This window comes from Sebastes fasciatus, chromosome 1 (assembly GCF_043250625.1).
Source record: "Sebastes fasciatus isolate fSebFas1 chromosome 1, fSebFas1.pri, whole genome shotgun sequence".
NCBI classification, from domain to species: domain Eukaryota; kingdom Metazoa; phylum Chordata; class Actinopteri; order Perciformes; family Sebastidae; genus Sebastes; species Sebastes fasciatus.
The window spans coordinates 12876518-12894528 of NC_133795.1; the positions used below are offsets into that span (position 1 = coordinate 12876518).

An 18011-nucleotide genomic window follows, 5' to 3' on the forward strand; every position below is an offset into this window, starting at 1 on the left:
CCAGGACAAAATGAAAAAAAAAAAGGAAAACAGATTCTTTATAATGCAGTCAATTCAATTACCGTCATACAGTAAAAAAAAAAGGTCGAAGCGCGGCGGTGACGTGCTCAGCTGGTAGGAGCGCGGCAGTGTGACCAATCTTAAATGATGTGTTTGGAAATCCACGCTGGCTCGACAAAAGGAACTAATCATTAAATTCCTCCTCACCTTCACCCCGGGAGTTTCTTCACCCTCCTGGCTGCCGTTATTGATGTTTGCACACAGCGCACACTCTACACCCTCCTCCACCCCATAACCCACCCGTCCACGGCTCCATCCCTCCCGAGGAGCCTATAGTGGCACAAAGGCAGACATCTGGGACCCATTTCCCCCCTGGAGAAGCCCTTCCTGTGGGGTATCCACTTAGAGGGGTTCGGGAGGAGCGGAGTGGGGTGGGGGGATGAAGGGGTGAAGGTGCATGGTATGTGGGGGATGGTGGTGGTGGTGGTGATGGGACTGGGCACTTTTTTTTTTTTTTGACAAGAGTTAGATGAGAAGATTGATATCACTCGCATGTCTGTGTGTTAAATATGAAGCTGGAGTCAGCAGCTGGTTAGCTTAGCTTAGCATAAAGACTGTAAATAGGGGGAAACTGCTAGCCTGGCTCTGTCCTAATGTACAGAATCAGCCTACCAGGACCTCTAAAGCTCATTAACACATGTTAACTCGTTTGTTTAATCCTGTAGAAAAGACAAATTGTGTAGGTAGGTGTGTAGGCATCAATCTTCTCATCTAACTCCTGGCAAGAAAGTCAAGATAGATAGATAGATCCCAAATTGGGTAATCCACAGGAACAGTAAATAAAATGTACATATCAACACTAGAGAAATAGAATACACAATATAAAGAAAATATTAGAGTACACACATTAGAGTACACTATAAATATACCAGACTACTACAACTAGCATAACAAATCTAAAATATAAACATAGAATAACATACTATTAGCAAAGTGTGCACGTTACAATGTTTTGTTTTTAAATTAGAAATTAAATGAGGTTGTAAACTGATGTGCAAATTCAACATGTGCAAGGTTATTGCAGGAAAGATCCCTTTTTTCTTTTATTTTTTTGCCACTTCTTGTACTTACTTACCTCACTTCCCTTCCTCTCCTTTCCTCATCGCTGATTGGCTCTTGTTTCCACCCTTTGTCACCCCCTTGTTAACCAGATTAAGTTCACCTGCTCACTCCTTATTTAAAGACTGCACTCCCTTTCACTCACTCATCTAACCTTGACATGGGTAGGAGTTTCTTCTTTAGCTTACTCTTCAGTTCTTTCCTATATCCGTGTTTAACTGAGAACTTTGTCTAGCATTATTTCTTAAAGATGTGCTGATTTAATTTATTGTGTTCTCTTGTATTTGTTTTTTTTTCAGATATCAACCCATGTGTGTCTTGTGCCCCCTTTATATTAATTAATGCAACTACCTGCATTTTGAAGAAAAATAATAAACTGTTCAGAATGATAATTCCTGGCTTTTGCATTTTGTTGTAATGTCCATTTCCATACTGAACCTCCTAACAAAGATTATATAGGCTACAAAGCTGAGTTGGTAAAACTGTGTACACACAAAGGCACAGAAACCTGTTTATAGAGATTATAGCTTATTAGATATATGAGAGTTGCAGGAATGAGTCCTAAAACCCGGAAATAAGGTAGTATTTTAGCACTTCCGGTTCCCTCGTCTGGAAGTCAATGGGTTTTTAGTTGGATGCCTGAAATAAGGTCTGTGGTTAACACAAGCTGAAGAGATTTTAATGTTTTGTTATTATGATATAAAATGCATCAATAAATCCCCCACTCGGGAATTTTGAAGCCTTTATGTGTCTTTAAAAAGGTGGTTGCTGACAAGTGGCTAAATGAGACTACTAAACGTCATCACGCCGACTCGTCCACCTTTACAGCGTCGTTGTGTTTACTTGCGCTCATGCGACTGTGGTGTAGTTCGTTTAGAGCCTAACTTTAGCATTTTACTTCTGGCGATTGCATTCACGCTTCAAAAAAAAATCATAAAAGTGGTGTTTTCATTTGTGAAGATTGTCTTGCGGAACAAAATGTGTATCATAAACATGTGTTTGCCACAGAGCTTATTTTCTGCAATAATCGAGGGAACCAGGGCGATGCTAACTTCCTGGTTGACCTACAAAAATACGTCATCCCTGCAGCACTCTATTCTAATTTATATAAGCTAACATGGACAAGACGTCCTTAAAGGCCCTGAAAACCAATTTTCTAAATCAGCTTCTGACTATGTATGAAATTAAATTTTCTAACAAAGTTGGAGCAGTTTTTTGGTTATTTCACATCAGAGAGTTATTATTGTCTGCACTGTTTTTGTCCGTGCATGCAAAACAGCTTCATCAGGACTATGTGGTTGTGTTTGATCAGATTTGATTGACAGGCCTTGCAACATGAGCAAACAGCCCCACATCTGTCACATTTTGAGTCAAATACTTTGAATGGTGCTCAGATGTATATAATTTTTTCCATGAGCCCAGAACTCTTAATAAAATAGTTTGTTTAGTTGATTGTTGCTTATTCACTCATGAATATTTAAAGTTATAGAGGAATACGTAAACGTTGTATAAAGTTTCAAGGGGCTTTAAAGTGCCCAGAAAAAAAATTGGCAACCTCCATCTGCTGAAGATCATGTGATACGATTGAAAGCACCAGAACAGCAACTAAATGGACCTTGAGGTGTTATGTCAGATGTTTAAATAGATACCTTTAACATATGTGGTTTTTCAAGTATAAAAGTGCAATCGTGCATTAAAAACACTTCCCTCCTGCGCTGCGTGCAAGCCTGTATTATTCTTGTTTAGCTGTGACTTATCTTCTCGTATTAGAGAGTAATTTATCATAATATTTAGTGCTCTAGCTTCCTTCAAATGTCCCTGCTTTCATGTGTAATTTAGCCAATATCCTGCTCTGGCTCTGATTACAGTGTTTAAGTGCCGGGGTTTCGTCCATGGCACATTGCAAACAGTCCCAGTGGAGCTCCCAGCTGAGCTGGAGATACGGCATGCTGGGCTGGTGTACGCCGAGCAGCAGGTTGGGCTGGATGAAGCCTCGTGTGGGATATCCAGAGAAAAAAGCAGTGCATGATGGGTAAGAGCAGACATCCACTGTGTGTAGTTGAGACACATTTCAGTATCAACATTTCTAACAAGGCACTCTTTATAAAGGTTACAAAGTTATAATCCATTTAAGGTGAATTCGGTAACTTTGAGCAAATTTTAAAGTTATTGTTATAAAATTGTCACTATATCCTGACAGAAGTGCATGAGATAGAAAGTTTGCTTCGGCCGGTGGGCGGTGCTCGGTATTGGGTCACAAACTTTCTGATTTTACAGCTAAACAGTACACTACAAGATGTTTCTGAAAACATTTGAGGCGAGAAATAGGCATTACAGTAACAGAATATTGATTCATATTTGATCAGCGCTGCCTAGTTTGACCGGGTTCGATCGGAGTTTGCGCGTTTTGCGAGCAGTGATTGAAAGCTGCCTTAGAGACTGCAAATGCCATTAGGAGCACTTTTTTTCACAGATTCTGTCTCATGCACTGTCAGGATATAGTGACCGTTTTATAAACCTTTATTCTCATATTTGCTCAAAGTTACCAACTGCAGCTTTAATAAGAACAAGTGTGGGGGTGCCAGGTTGTGAAAAACCTTTCCCTTTGGTAATAATGTGGTTTTTAAATGTAGGTAATCATTAATAAAAGCCCCTTTTCAGAAAGGAAGTGATCATATGGTCCAATCAGTCACAACCTGGCAACCCAAAAACATTTCTACGAGGCATTAGTAAGTTATTTAACTGTTGATAAAGTCATTAGTTGCAACATATAGTGCCTTAAAAAGTGGTGCAAGTTTGTTCATGAAGTTTGTCCAAACATACAAACAAGTGGTAGATATTACATGAAACGATTCGATGTGTGTGTGTGTGTGTGTGTGTGTGTGTGTGTGTGTGTGCATGTGGGAAAGCTTGCTTGAATGTTGCATCACATCATGTCCATATGTGCAAGCAGCAGGTCATATGATCTCCATGTGCATGTGATAATGTGACACAGGGGCAACACAGAAAGAAAAAAAAAAACAGCTGGACAGTCACTTCTATGTGGATGAAAAGGAATCAGTCTTTGCATTTCTATTAAAATCATCACCATACATGACAAACTGAGAAAAAAAACTTATTTAATTAAATAATGCTGATTCTCATCAGCTGTGCAGAGAGACGCTGACGTGATTGAGCATTACTATATATAGCAAACCATCACATGAAAGTCATTTACACGACTGAGTCAGCTATTCAAAATTCAACATTTTAGGTGCAGTTTCTTTGTAAACACTAATAAGTGTCTCGGCGAGTCAGCAGATCAGAGCTGACCATGTTGCCGCTCGGGTTGGAAAATCCTGTTTCAGCGGGAACTTCAGAAATGAGGTTATCAAACCACAAGACTGCTGCTAATACAGGAGAACTTCTTGTAAAACGTGTGCACCTGAACGCTGACAGCAATATAGAGGTAAAGCGATGAGACACAATCACAGTATAAAACCATGCTTCCTTGTGATTGACAGGCCGTCTGCGAATTGTCCTGTTTTCGTCTTACAAATTTAACCCTTTCACAGTGTGTTTTCAGTTCATGAAAATTAATTATAATGTTTTTGGTTGCCTGAAAATAGGCTCGTTCAAGATGAGCCAGGCCTGCGTGGAATCGATCACCGGCGATCGCCGCGCAATGCATGCCGGTCAGACTTGATCCCGACTTGCTCTGACGTCATGCGCCAACGATAACCTCACGAGGTCGAGGCGGCTTTTAGAGCCAGGCTCCACAGTTGCTCTCCACCGACTGCAAGACCCAGGGCATGATGGGAAACGCCTGGCTGTCGCCTGATCAAAGAGCGGATTGGCTCTTAGTTTTGACAACAAACACCACATGTTGTAGAAAATCAAAACTTTCTGTGTAATTGTAATATTTAACGCTAGATTGTAGACTATTAGTCTCATGTTGTGCAATGAAGGTTTCATCTGTTAACAAACATATCTCTTGTGTGGTTGATAATAATAATAATAATAATAATAATAATAATAATAATGAAGGTTATTTATATAGCACTTATTAAAACAAGTGCTCATTACAAAGTGCTTTACAAGGCGGACATAAAAATAATAAAGGATAGAATCCAACGCCAGATACACGCACATTTCCACATATATTTATAGACAAATACAAATAAATTCCAACGTGTTCTGAAAACTACAAGTAGCCTACAGATCGGATCTAACAGGATAACTACTTCTGTGACTTCCTGTAAATTCTTTGAAGACTGCTGGAAACGGCTGGAAACTGTCCGACTTGACCGCAGCTTTCTGTCACCACCCTCCTCTGCTGTCGCCTGATCTCTTCTACTTTTCAGGCGAGGCGCAGTTTCATCTCGAACGAGCTTAAAGTCTTATTCAGCGTTCAGTTTTACTTAGCTCCACCCTCTCATGTCACTTCTGGTTGCAAAAAAACAATATGGCGACGGACAAAATGTAGAACTCAAGGCTTCTAAACGGCAGTCCACAAAGCACTGCGTGACGTCACGGTGACTACGTCCACTTTTAGTCTATGTGTTAAACCCGTATATTCACACCAATGCAAAAGAAGGCCACGGATTGAGAAGGAAATTAAAACCACCACCATCAGGTAAATGTGGATCAGATCCTCTCTTGATTTGACATTAGGTACGATGTTCTCTCTTCTCCATCCTCAGCTGCAGTAAATCTGAATATCTTTATACTGCGAACCACCTTTTGGACTCTCTACAAACACGGCTCCTTGTTCAAAAACCAAGAAACGCACCCCACAAATCAGTCTTGAAACATTATGTCTTCAGATAAGGAGCCCGTCAGGGAGTCAACCGCTGCCGTCTCCAATCTCACACTTCAAATAGTGGTTACTGGAAGCGGTGTCAACCTGGGATCTCCTGGATTAGGCACTATCACGCACCCACTCCTGTCAAACTCGCAGTGAAGCACTGTCTGTAAGGTAGGGAGGAATGCTGCGTTTCTACAACAGAGCTATTGCATTAGAAACATCAACAGGGCCAGCTTCAAAGGGGGTGCGCCTTCACATTGAATCAATCCCCACTTCCATTAGATTAAATTCAGCAAAAGTTACATTGCGCTAACGTTTCTTTATGGTTTCTCAAATCCCTCGCTCTGGTTCTGGTTCCCCCTGTGAAGCCACTTCAAACGGCCTCTGCCATGGCATATCCCTTTGTGCTCTAAAACAGCAAATATGTGTCTCTCTAAAATGTTTCAGATGCGAGCTCGCAGTGGTCCCAGAGGCACAGGCAGCATCGCAGCACAGAAAACACAAGAAGAAAAAGACAATAGCTGAGTGTAGAAGGTAGGGCATGTGCTGTTAACGGGTAGGTCTGCAGGGAGAGTTTGAATGAGTGATGAGAGAATATGATAAAGATAATACCGAGACAAACAGAGGAGAGGAGAAAGCAGATAGTGTGGGAGAAATGCTGCAGCAGTAAATCAGTGTGGTAATAAGGAGGGACGGGAGGGAGAGGGGGGCTGCAGAGGTCTAGAAACATATGTTTCAGTTTGTAAATAAAACAGTAAATTGCTATGGATATTGCTTAAATATCTGTGGGCTTTGTACCTCGTTTTTGCGGAAGTTCCTCGGAAATCATCCTGGGACTGCCTTCTTAAAATGCCAAAGCGGCTTCTTAATGTCAAAGAGGCCATCTGGTTCTCGACCAATTCAAGATGTTTGCTTTTCATTTAGCGTTTTTCCTCCTGACGCTTCTTTTTTTAGATCAAATGCTTCATTTTTTTGGTATCATTAATACCAATGTTCATAATTTCACAATGTTGTTGTGAGCCGGCACGCATCACAGACATCAGCTGTGAATCCCTGTTCACTCTCTATCACTGGTGGAAAGTAACTAAGTACTTTTACTCAAGTACAATTTTGAGGTACTTGTACTTCCATTTTATGCTAATTTTTTACCTCCACCCCACCGCATCTCAGAGGGAAGTATTAAACGTTTTACTCCACTATAGACAAATATAGTTACTGGTTACTTTGAGGATCAACATTTTATATACAAAATACATGATCAAACTATAAAATATGATGCATAGTTATATATTAAACTACCCAATAGCTTTTAAAGTAACTAATGCTGTCAAATTTAATGTGATAATAATGCAAATTTGTGTTAATGCCACTAATTTCTTTAACGCATTAACACAAAATGCACAAATGCGACAATTGTAGCAGGCTCAGTTTTAAAGCTAGATTGGTACCAACCATGTCATTCTGGCTTGTTGCGTAGGAGGTTAAATAATGCTCCAAACTTACGCTAAATTTTGGCGAGGAAAAACTGTCATGGCCATTTTCAAAGGGGTCCCTTGACCTCTGACCACAAGATATGTGAATGAAAATGGGTTCTCTGGGTACCCACAAGTCTCCCCTTTACAGACATGCCCACTTTATGATAATCACATGCAGTTTGGGGCAAGTCATAGTCAAGTCAGCACACTGACACACTGACAGCTGTTGTTGCCTGTTGGGCTTGAGTTATGATTTGAGTATATTTTTTACGCTAAATGCAGTACTTGTGAGGGTTTCTGGACAGTATTTGTCATTGTTTTATGTTAATTGATTTCCAATAATAAATATATACATACATTTGAACAAAGCAAGCATATTTGCCCACTCCCATGATGATAAGAGTACAAAATACTTGACAAATCTCCCTTTAAGGTACATTTTGAACAGCAATTAATTTGCAATTAATCACGATTGAACATTAAAATGCTGCTTATGCATCCGTACTAATAATCTAGTAATATAATATATTCTGCCACCTAACAAGTACTTCTCCTTCTGATACTTTTAATACAGTGTGTTGCTTATATATTATATTATGCACTTGTTCTTCCACTGAAGTAAAATTATGAGTACAGGACTTTTAATAGTGTGATATTGTTACTTAAGTAAAAGATCCCAATACTCTTTCCATCACTGCCATTAATAAACTGATGATACAATGCAAATACCCAACACAGAATACAAAAAAAAATCTCATTACTGACAAAAGTAATGCTGAATGCTCACAGTGACCCTGATGAAGACCTATGTTGGTCGCAACGCGTTGGTTATTTTAAACAATTATTGCCATGTAAAATAAAGGCATTTTATTTTTGTTCAAACACTACAGTGTGTCTTGGATTATTTTTGAGGGAGACTTGCATTTTGTACTTTTTTCCAGCCATGCAATGAGCCCTTCACAAGACTGAATGAGCCCAATACACCTGAAGGATCCAAAGAGCACCTGTATGTGATTACCACAAAAAATACCCAGCAGCACTTCTTCTCCATTGTCTTACTGACAAAAGTACTTTGGTAGGATGAAAATACTACATTTTTAATTACGCTAAAGTACAGAAGTATTAGCAATAAAATGTAAGGAAAGTATCAAGGAGAAGTCCTCATTATGCAGAATGGCCCTTCAGTATTGTAATATGATCATGATTATTTATGCATTAATATACGAGCAGTACTTTAATGTTGTGGTTGCTAATTTGAACTACTTCATACACTGTTAGGTAGTTTTATCTATAGCAATGCATCATATCTTTAAATAACAATCATATGTTTCATATGTAAATTCTGAATATGAATAGTAACTAAATCTGTCAAATAAATGTAGTGAAGCAAAAAGTACATTTCCTTCTGAGATGTAGAAGTATAAAATAGAAATACCAAACTAAAGATCAAGTAGTATTTGAATAGATGTACATGTGACTACTCATCTTGATGTGTTAGCGACATAAACAGGTTTGAGAGGAGACGGATGGAGGCTCATAAAGATGCGGTGTGTTTTCCTGACATCATCTGTTGTAAAGGTGCATGTGTGCAGTATGAAAGGAAGGATTTCCCCTCCAGGTTGTTTGTTGTATAGATTCTGATTCAGCTGCTGCTGCTGCTCTTTAGTATGTAATTATACAGGATGTTTAGGACGCTGGTGTTATTTGAATGTATAAACTCTTGTTTCCAGTCTCACCGCACTCTGCCAGACTGCCAGTCAACACTTGAGACAACTTCCTTCCTTGATTTGGGTAGAAAGGAGTCCCATAATTGAATAAAACGAGACCCCTCCCTCTCTTTACATACCACACAAACACACACACACACACACACACTCAGGTTTTTACAGGCTGGTGTATAAAGTTAATAGGACGCATTTGGTTCCAAAGCCCCCAGCTTGCTCAGTGGAAAGTGAGCCGGATTGTTTTTCAGTTTCTTAATGTCGAAGTTTATAACGGCCAGATAAAAAATGTTGCCATGGCGATTTAACCACAACATCGCAATTACCTTGATGCAATGAGACTCTGGGGGCTTACAAACAAACCAGCGTAATGCAATTAAGATATAAGTACCACCAAAAAAATGTCCTTAAATCACAGAGGAAGGATGCAGGAAAGCAACAAAGAGGGTGAAATAATGATAGTGGCTTCTTAAGGATCAAAGTTACTGATACGTATTATAGTCAATAATGAAAAATGCAGATTCACTTTCCTTTTGAAACAGCTGCAGGATTCAAGAGACACATTTCTGCACCAGATATTGTCCAGCGCATGAATAACTTATAGTGCATCAAACACTGATAGCGCTGTAATATTTCAGTCACATATTTTTCACATCAACTTCAAAGTCCTGCTATCAAGCGGCTGCCTTAACAAAATCATACACTAAAAAAATTCTCTGCACCCAAACCCCCATAAACTTTCCCTTTGAGGGGCAAAATAAAAAAGTGGATTGATGGAATAATTGCCTGACTTCAAAGTGCAGCTTATTGACCTGCATTTACTGTTGCGATTGCAATGCTGTGGGGTGTTTTTCCCTTCATAAATGTGGCTCTGACGGGGGTGGGTGGGAAAAGGTGGTTTGTTCCCTCTCATGGTGCAAATCCCCACTCTAATGCCCAACAGTGACCCCCCTTGACCCTCAAGGTTTAGTAGGAAGAAGGATGTGTAGCACCTTCAATCTGCCTCTGTGACACTCTCTCGTGTTACATAGAAAGCCCCAAAGCTTATGAAGAAAATAATAAATCGTCTTAAATGCTTTGGAGGAAAAACATATTCCTTAAAAAAAAGGAGCAGTTGTTATTCACGCAGATGCACAGGGGATGTCAAAAAACATATTTTATTAACTCTCAGACACACTCATACAAACACACAATGTCATTCTTCATTTCTAACATGTACAGAGATAAAGGAAAATGCAGAAAAATAATCTCCTTAAGCAAATATATAAGCGTCATAAATTGGTTCAGATGAGGACGATGCAACGTATAACGCGACATGGATGCACATTAGTGGTGTCACTACTGTCGTGAATTAAAAACCATGACTGAGGCCCCCGCGTTCACACTTACACTCACTTCCGTTCGTCACACTGATAAAAAATAATACAAAAATCATTCTTTACGTTAAAAATGCCCCTTCACGGTTCACAAATACATCAAACCAGGACATGTGGTGCTTATTACATGAAAGCATTCTCGTTGATGCTGCAGGATTTCGGGTGACCTGCCCTCTGCAAGACCCCCGATGCACATGTATATGGAACTGATGCATTGTGATGTGCAGATTTCATCACTTGACCGCTGCATGTGCAGCTTGTGCAACTCTTCATCATTCATTAAACCAGAAAAATATTAAATATAATACAAAGATGTAAGTCAAGCACACATTACCGTACATGGTTGTTTAACTGTTGGAAGGGTGGCGCCCTCTAGTGGCTACAGCGTGAAACTGCGACTGATAATCACCACTGAGGAGGGCAATTCCCTTCACTGAGTCATGAAAAGTATTACCATATTTTGGATTTATGTTGTCATGAAGAAATTGTGCAGATGCATGACTAAGCAGGGTGCTGAGGAAGTGAAAATCCTTCAAGGATCATATAAAATAGGGCTGGATTTGTCTGTAAAGTGGCCAAGTCAGCAACAAACCCTGCACACGTAATAAAAAAAGGAGGAGGTGGTTTGGGCCAAGAAGGCGAAGGAGTAACCAGGATCAGGGTGTTCATCCACAACACAAAGTATTTCTCCTATGATTCCTCTTAAAATGTCCTCCATCACCTGTCAGGCTGGGAAGCCAGCGCAGCGAGCGTACTCCAAAGTTTGTGTCATCACTGCGGGATGTTTAAGGGCCCTTAGAAGTCACTGAGGATGCTGATGTCGGCGAACTCTTTGCGGTAGCGGTGAGCGGACAAGGTGAGCAGGAAGGACCACTTGAGGCTCATGAAGCTCCACACGCAGGACAGGTAGAGACTCCGAGGGTTAGTCAGGGCTGTGGGAGGGACAGACACAGACCGCGGACATTAACCTGGTGCTATAATAGTCACCACTCCTGCAAAGGCTCGACTCAAGATGTTGGAACACAGCTGTGGGGATTTGCTCCCATTCAGCCACACGAGCATCAGTGAGGTCGGCCAATGTAATTTTTAAGAATTACACTTAAAGGTCCCATATTATAAAAAAGTTAGATTTTCATGTTTTTTTTATTATAAAGAAGGCTTAAGTCCTATATAAATACTGTGAAAGTATCGAAACACTCAATCCACAGGGAAATACACACAGCCCGTATTCAGAAACTCTGCATTTGAAACAAGCTGTCAGGATTTCTGCCCATTTGTGATGTCACGAATATACAATATTTAGACCCTTGACACAATTTTAAACGTAAACATTCTAAATGTGTCCCAGTTTATTCCTGGTTGCAGTGTATGTGAATGTCATCAGCTGACAGGAAGTACACATGGACCCAAGCTGTTGCCTAGCAATGCAATTCTGTTGCAATTCCGTCAAAATGCGCTAAAACGGAGCAGAGGGTAAATACAGGCATATTCAGGCGGACAGTATGAGGAAAATAAAGTTGTTTTTTTTAACATTAGAGCATGTAAACATGTTCTAGTAGACACACAAAATAGAAGTATGAACCTGAAAATTAGCATGATTTGGGACCTTTAAGTAAGCTTTAAAGATCCAATTTAGGAGTAAAATAGTTCCCTGAAAGTGACAAATTAGACGCATTTATCAAGCGACTAACTGCGAAGTGAGTGACCTTTGAGAGCAAGTGATCACATGATTGATTACATGTTTGCGCTGAGCGAGAAATGTCAAGAGATACCCTAGGTCTGCCATATTAGTCGGTCTTTGATAGAGCGTGATATTCTGCAAATACATATGTGATTTAAAACATTTTAAAGGTCATTTATTTGTATGACATACTTAATAACTACAGTAGTAATTAACATGAGAAATTAGGGATAAAATAAATGGAAATTGACTGAAAAGAAACCAAACTGGAGCAGGAAAGAAATCTGTTTCTGTACTGCAGCCATCTTGACTCTTTACCAACTTACCAGCTCTCTTAGATTCAAGAGTATTTTTAACTTGTTAGAAATGTGATGAACAGCTTTTATTCTTACGTTTGCAAGTAGAAGTAAAAGTGAAGGGTTTTTATTTTTATCTTTCACTCGCGTCCTTTTTTAGCCGTTTGATATAATGCAGCCCAAACTGTGAAAAATCAACCAAAAAAAAGGATGAAACAGAGAGAGCAATATTTCCATTAATAGTAACCTCGAGGAATGAAAATGCACTGCATGTTGTATTTTTTCTAAAAGGAATGACACTTTATGCCATTTTCTTATATGGAGAAACTTGCTCCACCAATTTCCCTCAGGACTTTCAAAGGGCATTCTGGGAATTGTAGGAAATCTGCACATGAAGTAAACCTAAAAGAGTCGGGTTGAGGCGGTGGCAGAGACCACATCCTCCACCGGGACTCTCCTTGTTCTGCATTTTTTAGTATCTTTGTTTATTGTGATTATTTACATTATTGCATGCTTAAATGCTGAAATACAGCAGTAAACATCAACTGTAACATAAATATCTTTTGTGTTTGATCCCTCTTTTGGCGCCACTTTAGGTCTCCGCCAAAACATTTCACTTACGAATTGAAATGTACACTCACACTTGTTTGTGTGTTCTGTGTGATTGATGTAGAAGAACTTACACTCCTTGTTGCTGATGGCAACAGACAGGAAAGTGATGAAGGCCACGACTGCTACCAGAGAGAAGAAGACCCCGATGATGAAGAAGAACTTGAGGCCCTTAAGCCAGGTCCTCCAGTAGTCTTGCAGGTACATGACGTGAGTGATCAGGGTCCAAAGAGCCAGCACACCTGAGGGACAAACACAACAGACACCTTTCACAAAACTAAATCACACTGTTTTGACTTAATAACCACAAATTGGTACAAAATGTCTTTGCACAGCAAGCATTTTTAGATTGTTATTTTACAGGCAGCCATTGTTTCCATGTTACGGTAAAGACCAACTTATATAAATGCTTTACTTTTTTCTCTTTGTTAGTGTTGCATTAAAATAATGCAGTTGCAATAAGAGCCAGAACGTTCTGAATAATCCAAACATTCAAACTCTTACTTTATGTTATTTCATAACAAACCCTTAAAAGTGGCAGTAAGCAGTATATTTTTGGCATCATTGGGCAAAAATTGCATAACAACCTTTCAGCGTATTGTAATTCAAGTGTTCTGAGAGAAAACTAGACTTCTGCACCTCCTCATGACTCTGTTTTCAGGCTTTAGAAAATCTAGTCCGTGACGGCAAACTTTGACCAATCACAGGTCATTTCAGAGAGAGAGCGTTCCTATTGGCTGTGCGGTGCTTGGCGTTCCTTCTCAACATGCCTGCCGGGTCACAAACTTTCTCATTTTACAGCTAAACCGTGCACTACGAGATGATTCTGAAAACATTTGAGGCAAGAAATAGACATTAACGTAACATAATAGTGATTCATATTTGATCAGCTCTGCCTAGTTTGACTGTTTGGTCGGAGTTTGCGAGTGATTGACAGCCAAATAATATGTAGACGTGGAGGTCATGAAAACGTTAATGAGAATGTTAGTTTCGTGTTTTAAAAAGCCTGATTTTCAAACCCTTGATGTCGTAGTTTCATTGAATTCACCAACACGGAAAACTTTTTTGTAAATCTGAGAAAGTTTTAAATCTCTGCAAGTCTCATATATTACTGAAATTAATGTGAACTAGTGGCAGCGTCTACATCTAATATCTGATGGTTTGCTTGTAAAGTATACAGCAGGCTACAACAACGCTGATACTAGCTGCTCATATGTAGCAGCCGTTGACCTGAGTTTGAATGGTGATGAACTTATGGTAGTTTGAGGAGTGAGTGTGCATTTTCAGACAGATTATGACACAGCAGGTTACCAATTGCTGAGTTAATGAATCACACTTCTCACTTCATGTTCCCCTTTTTAAATTTTTTTTACAGCAACAGTGAATCTCTACCACGTGTAACAGTTAACCCAAACTCGTGCCGGGATATCAGGGAACGAGGTCGACTTCATGTATGCAGGTCACTAATCTTAGTTGTGCGAAAGAATGAGGACAATGCCCAGATGAGTCAGTTTGATCTTTGGGAACATGTATTATCACACTAAAACGGATGCCAGTACAATCTGTGTACAGATGAGTGCAGAGGTTGTAGATAATATGGACTTGCAAAACTTAACAGAGGCTCAAAGGTCAGATCCATGGAAACAACACTTAACACAACAGGATCTAACTTTCTCCATTAGGACTCCAGACTCATAAGGTTCATACTATTGTCGCAACATTTAAATTAATACCAAACATTTGCCTTCAGTTTTATGCAATTCAGCACTGGTTTCTATTCATCTAAGCTTAATATAAAAATCAACTTGCAGAGACTTAGAATGAATAACCAACAGCTGCCTGAAAGGTGGGGGGAAAAAAACACTATTTAAAAATGTGAAACACCAGAACATGTTTTGAAAAAATTGTGTAAATTAATATTAAGTACAGACAATTTATATGTGGGATGATATATAGATGCAAAACACTGATATGGCCCTTTAAATATTTCCTATTATAACATTTTATAACCTATGAATAACTGCCACAATAGCTCACTGATTTTGTAAAGTGTGACCCATGTTTTGATATTTCTGCACTTTAGAATACCTCTAATCTCCAATGTTTTAATTAGCTTCTGTAACAGTTTTTTTTTTCATGATTCCTAAAGTGGCCTTTAATCAATTAGGGTCCAAAAGGGACCCTTGTACACACGACAAGCTGAAACCTGTCAGATAAATGAAAATAAAAGGTTGCAGATTAGCAAAACTATACAACTACTATACAATACTTCAATCAATACAATAGCGTAGCAATAAACTATATATTGCAAAATAAATTCACATAAATACAAATCTTAACAATACACAAAAATGTGCAATAAAGAAGAACTTGACAATAAACAAAAAAATAGCAATATACAAATATTAGTAATAAACAGAAACTTTGCAATAAACAAAATTTAGCAATAAACAAAAACTTTGCAATAAAAAAAAAATTGCAATATACAATAACTTAGTAATATACAGAAATTAGCAATAAACAAAAAATTGCAATTAACAACAAATTTGCAATATACAAAAACTTAGTAATTTACAAAAAATAGCAATAAAAAAAATTAGCAATAAAAATAAAATTTGCATTAAACAAAAATGTGCAATAAATATAAATTAGCAATATACAAAAACTTAGTAATATACAAAATTAGCAATAAACAAAAAATAGCAATAAATATAAATTAGCAATATACAAAAATGAGCAAAAAAACAAAAATTAGCAATAAATATATATTAGCAATATAAAAAAATTTGCAACAAAAAAATTTTTTGCAATGGATAAAAATTTGCAATATACAAAACTTTGCAATATACCCAAAAAAAAGCAATAAACAACAAATTGCTTTAAACAGAATTTTGCAATAGCCTAAAAAATAAGAGAATTGTTTACTGTACTTATATGTATGTGACATTAAAACAATAATAATAATTTGACTTGATATATATGCTGTTTATCAGTTGACATCCCTGCCCTTCAAAAACAAGTTTGACCTGTGATCTCTGTGTAACTATAGAGGCTCATTTCGCAACCACTAGTATGTTTAGTAACTAGGACTTCATCTTCATCACTCAGTGTTTTAGCTGAAGGCTGGAATAAAAACATGTCAGGAAGGACCCCTCTGTGTGGTTTATTATAACACAGCTATAAATAAAAAAGCCTGTATTGTTGCAGACAGAGCCAGTGTTTACTGTACCTGACAGTCCTCCCATGGCTGCAGTCCACGGCTGTCTGAACGCGATGTTCCACACCAGGAAAGCAGAGAAGCCGAACAGCACACCAATACAGGCATAGCCGACACTAATGTGGGTTTTATTCACAGCCATTCTCACTAAAAACAATAAAACAAAGGTGGTAGGACAGCTGGCACAGGAGCTGGACGAGACGACGAGTGTATGTGAGAGGCTGTGAATGTGTTCGTGTGTGTGCGTGTGTGTGTGTGAGAGAGAGAGAGAGAGTGAGAGAGACAGAGAGAGACAGAGAGAGAGAGCAGCAAGCTGATACATTTAAAACAAACTGCATCCGGTTAATCTGCTAACGAGCCCAAGAGGACACAATGTATCAAAGTGTGTGTTTACTGCTGACTAATGGTTGTTGATAAGTGAGAAACATGACTCAGCGTTTCTGAGGAGAATTGTTATCTTTTTTTTTTCTGTCCAGCTGCTAAAAAAAACTTCAGTTACGTCATCTGATAATAACCAAAGAAGATGCTGCAGCTGCTTCATCACACAGTGAGCGACCACAGCGCCTCCTGCAGCAGCAGAGGACACACAACTACAGGAGCAGAGGACACACAACACTCATCTGCTTTAATACAATGGTAAAGTATGTTTCTCTCCATGCGTTTCTTAAACTTCTATAATAAATAAATAAATAATAATAGTCGTAAATAATCGTACATATAATGATGTTAGCTTAATGCTTTTTTCCAACTTGTGATATGGTACTATAAACATGCAAACAAATCAACTGAAGTATTATACGACGGAGTATTAGGGCCACATTGAGGGGGGGGAAAATGAGATTTCAAGAATAAAGTCATAATATTACGAGAAAAAAAGTCATAATTTCATGAGAGTAAAGTCATACTATTTCAAGAAAGAAATCATAATATTATGAGAGTAAAGTCATAACTTTACGAGAAAAAAAGTAGTAATATAACGAGAATAAATTCATAACTTTACGAGAAAAAAAGTCGTAATTTAATGGGAATAAAGTCCTACTATTTCAAGAAAGAAGTCGTAATATCATGAGAATAAAGTCATAACTTTTTTGAGAAAAAAGTCCTAATATTCAAGAATAAAGTCATAACTTTATGAGAAAAAAAGTCGTAATTTAATGAGAATAAAGTCATACTATTTCAAGAAAAAATTCATAAAATTACGAAAATAAAGTCATAACTTTACGAGGAAAATAAATCGTAATATTACGAGAATAAAGTCATAACTTTATGAGAAAAAAGTCGTAATATTACGAGAATAAAGTCGCAACTTTACGAGAAACAATTTCATAATATTACCAGAATAAAGTCATAACTTTACGAGAAAAGAAGTCGTAATATTACAAGAATAAAGTCTTAACTTTATGAGAATAAAGTCATAATATTACGTGAATAAAGTCATAGGTTTACGAGGAAAAAGTCGTAATATTATGAGAATAAAGTCATACGTTTACGAGAAAAAAAGTCATAATATTATGAGAATAAAGTCATAATTACGAGAAAAAAGTTGTAATATTATGAGAATAAAGTCATATGTTTACGAAAAAAAAGTCGTAATATTACGAGCACTATAATTATTTGAAATGTTGAATATTTTGAATTTCTAGTATATTATATTATATTGCATGTATACTAGATGGATAGATAGACGTTTGATCCCGAAGGAAATTCAAGTTTCCAGCATCACAATTCCAT

General features: G+C 38.1%; 1 protein-coding gene across 1 annotated transcript; it reads right to left on the reverse strand.

Annotated features, from left to right (window-relative positions):
* Positions 1–10239: 10239 nt before the first annotated feature.
* On the reverse strand, positions 10240–16661 carry LOC141764440 (heme transporter hrg1-A-like). The gene is made up of 3 exons (XM_074629701.1): positions 16293–16661; positions 13138–13305; positions 10240–11409 (listed from the first exon to the last, which is right to left on the reverse strand). The coding sequence occupies exons 1-3, from the start codon at positions 16600–16602 to the stop codon at positions 11273–11275; spliced, it is 615 nt and encodes a 204-aa protein (XP_074485802.1). The 5' UTR covers positions 16603–16661; the 3' UTR covers positions 10240–11272.
* Between the last annotated feature and the right edge of the window lie 1350 nt (positions 16662–18011).

Excerpts from the sequence above, each read along its gene's own strand:
- LOC141764440 (XM_074629701.1), bottom strand. The coding sequence starts at position 16,602 with ATGTATCAGCTTGCTGCTCTCTCTCTCTGTCTCTCTCTGTCTCTCTCA. Across the intron at positions 13,306-16,292 it reads AGCCATGGGAGGACTGTCAG|GTGTGCTGGCTCTTTGGACC; the intron begins GTACAGTAAACA and ends TTTGTCCCTCAG. Across the intron at positions 11,410-13,137 it reads TGCCATCAGCAACAAGGAGT|CCCTGACTAACCCTCGGAGT; the intron begins GTAAGTTCTTCT and ends TCCCTCCCACAG.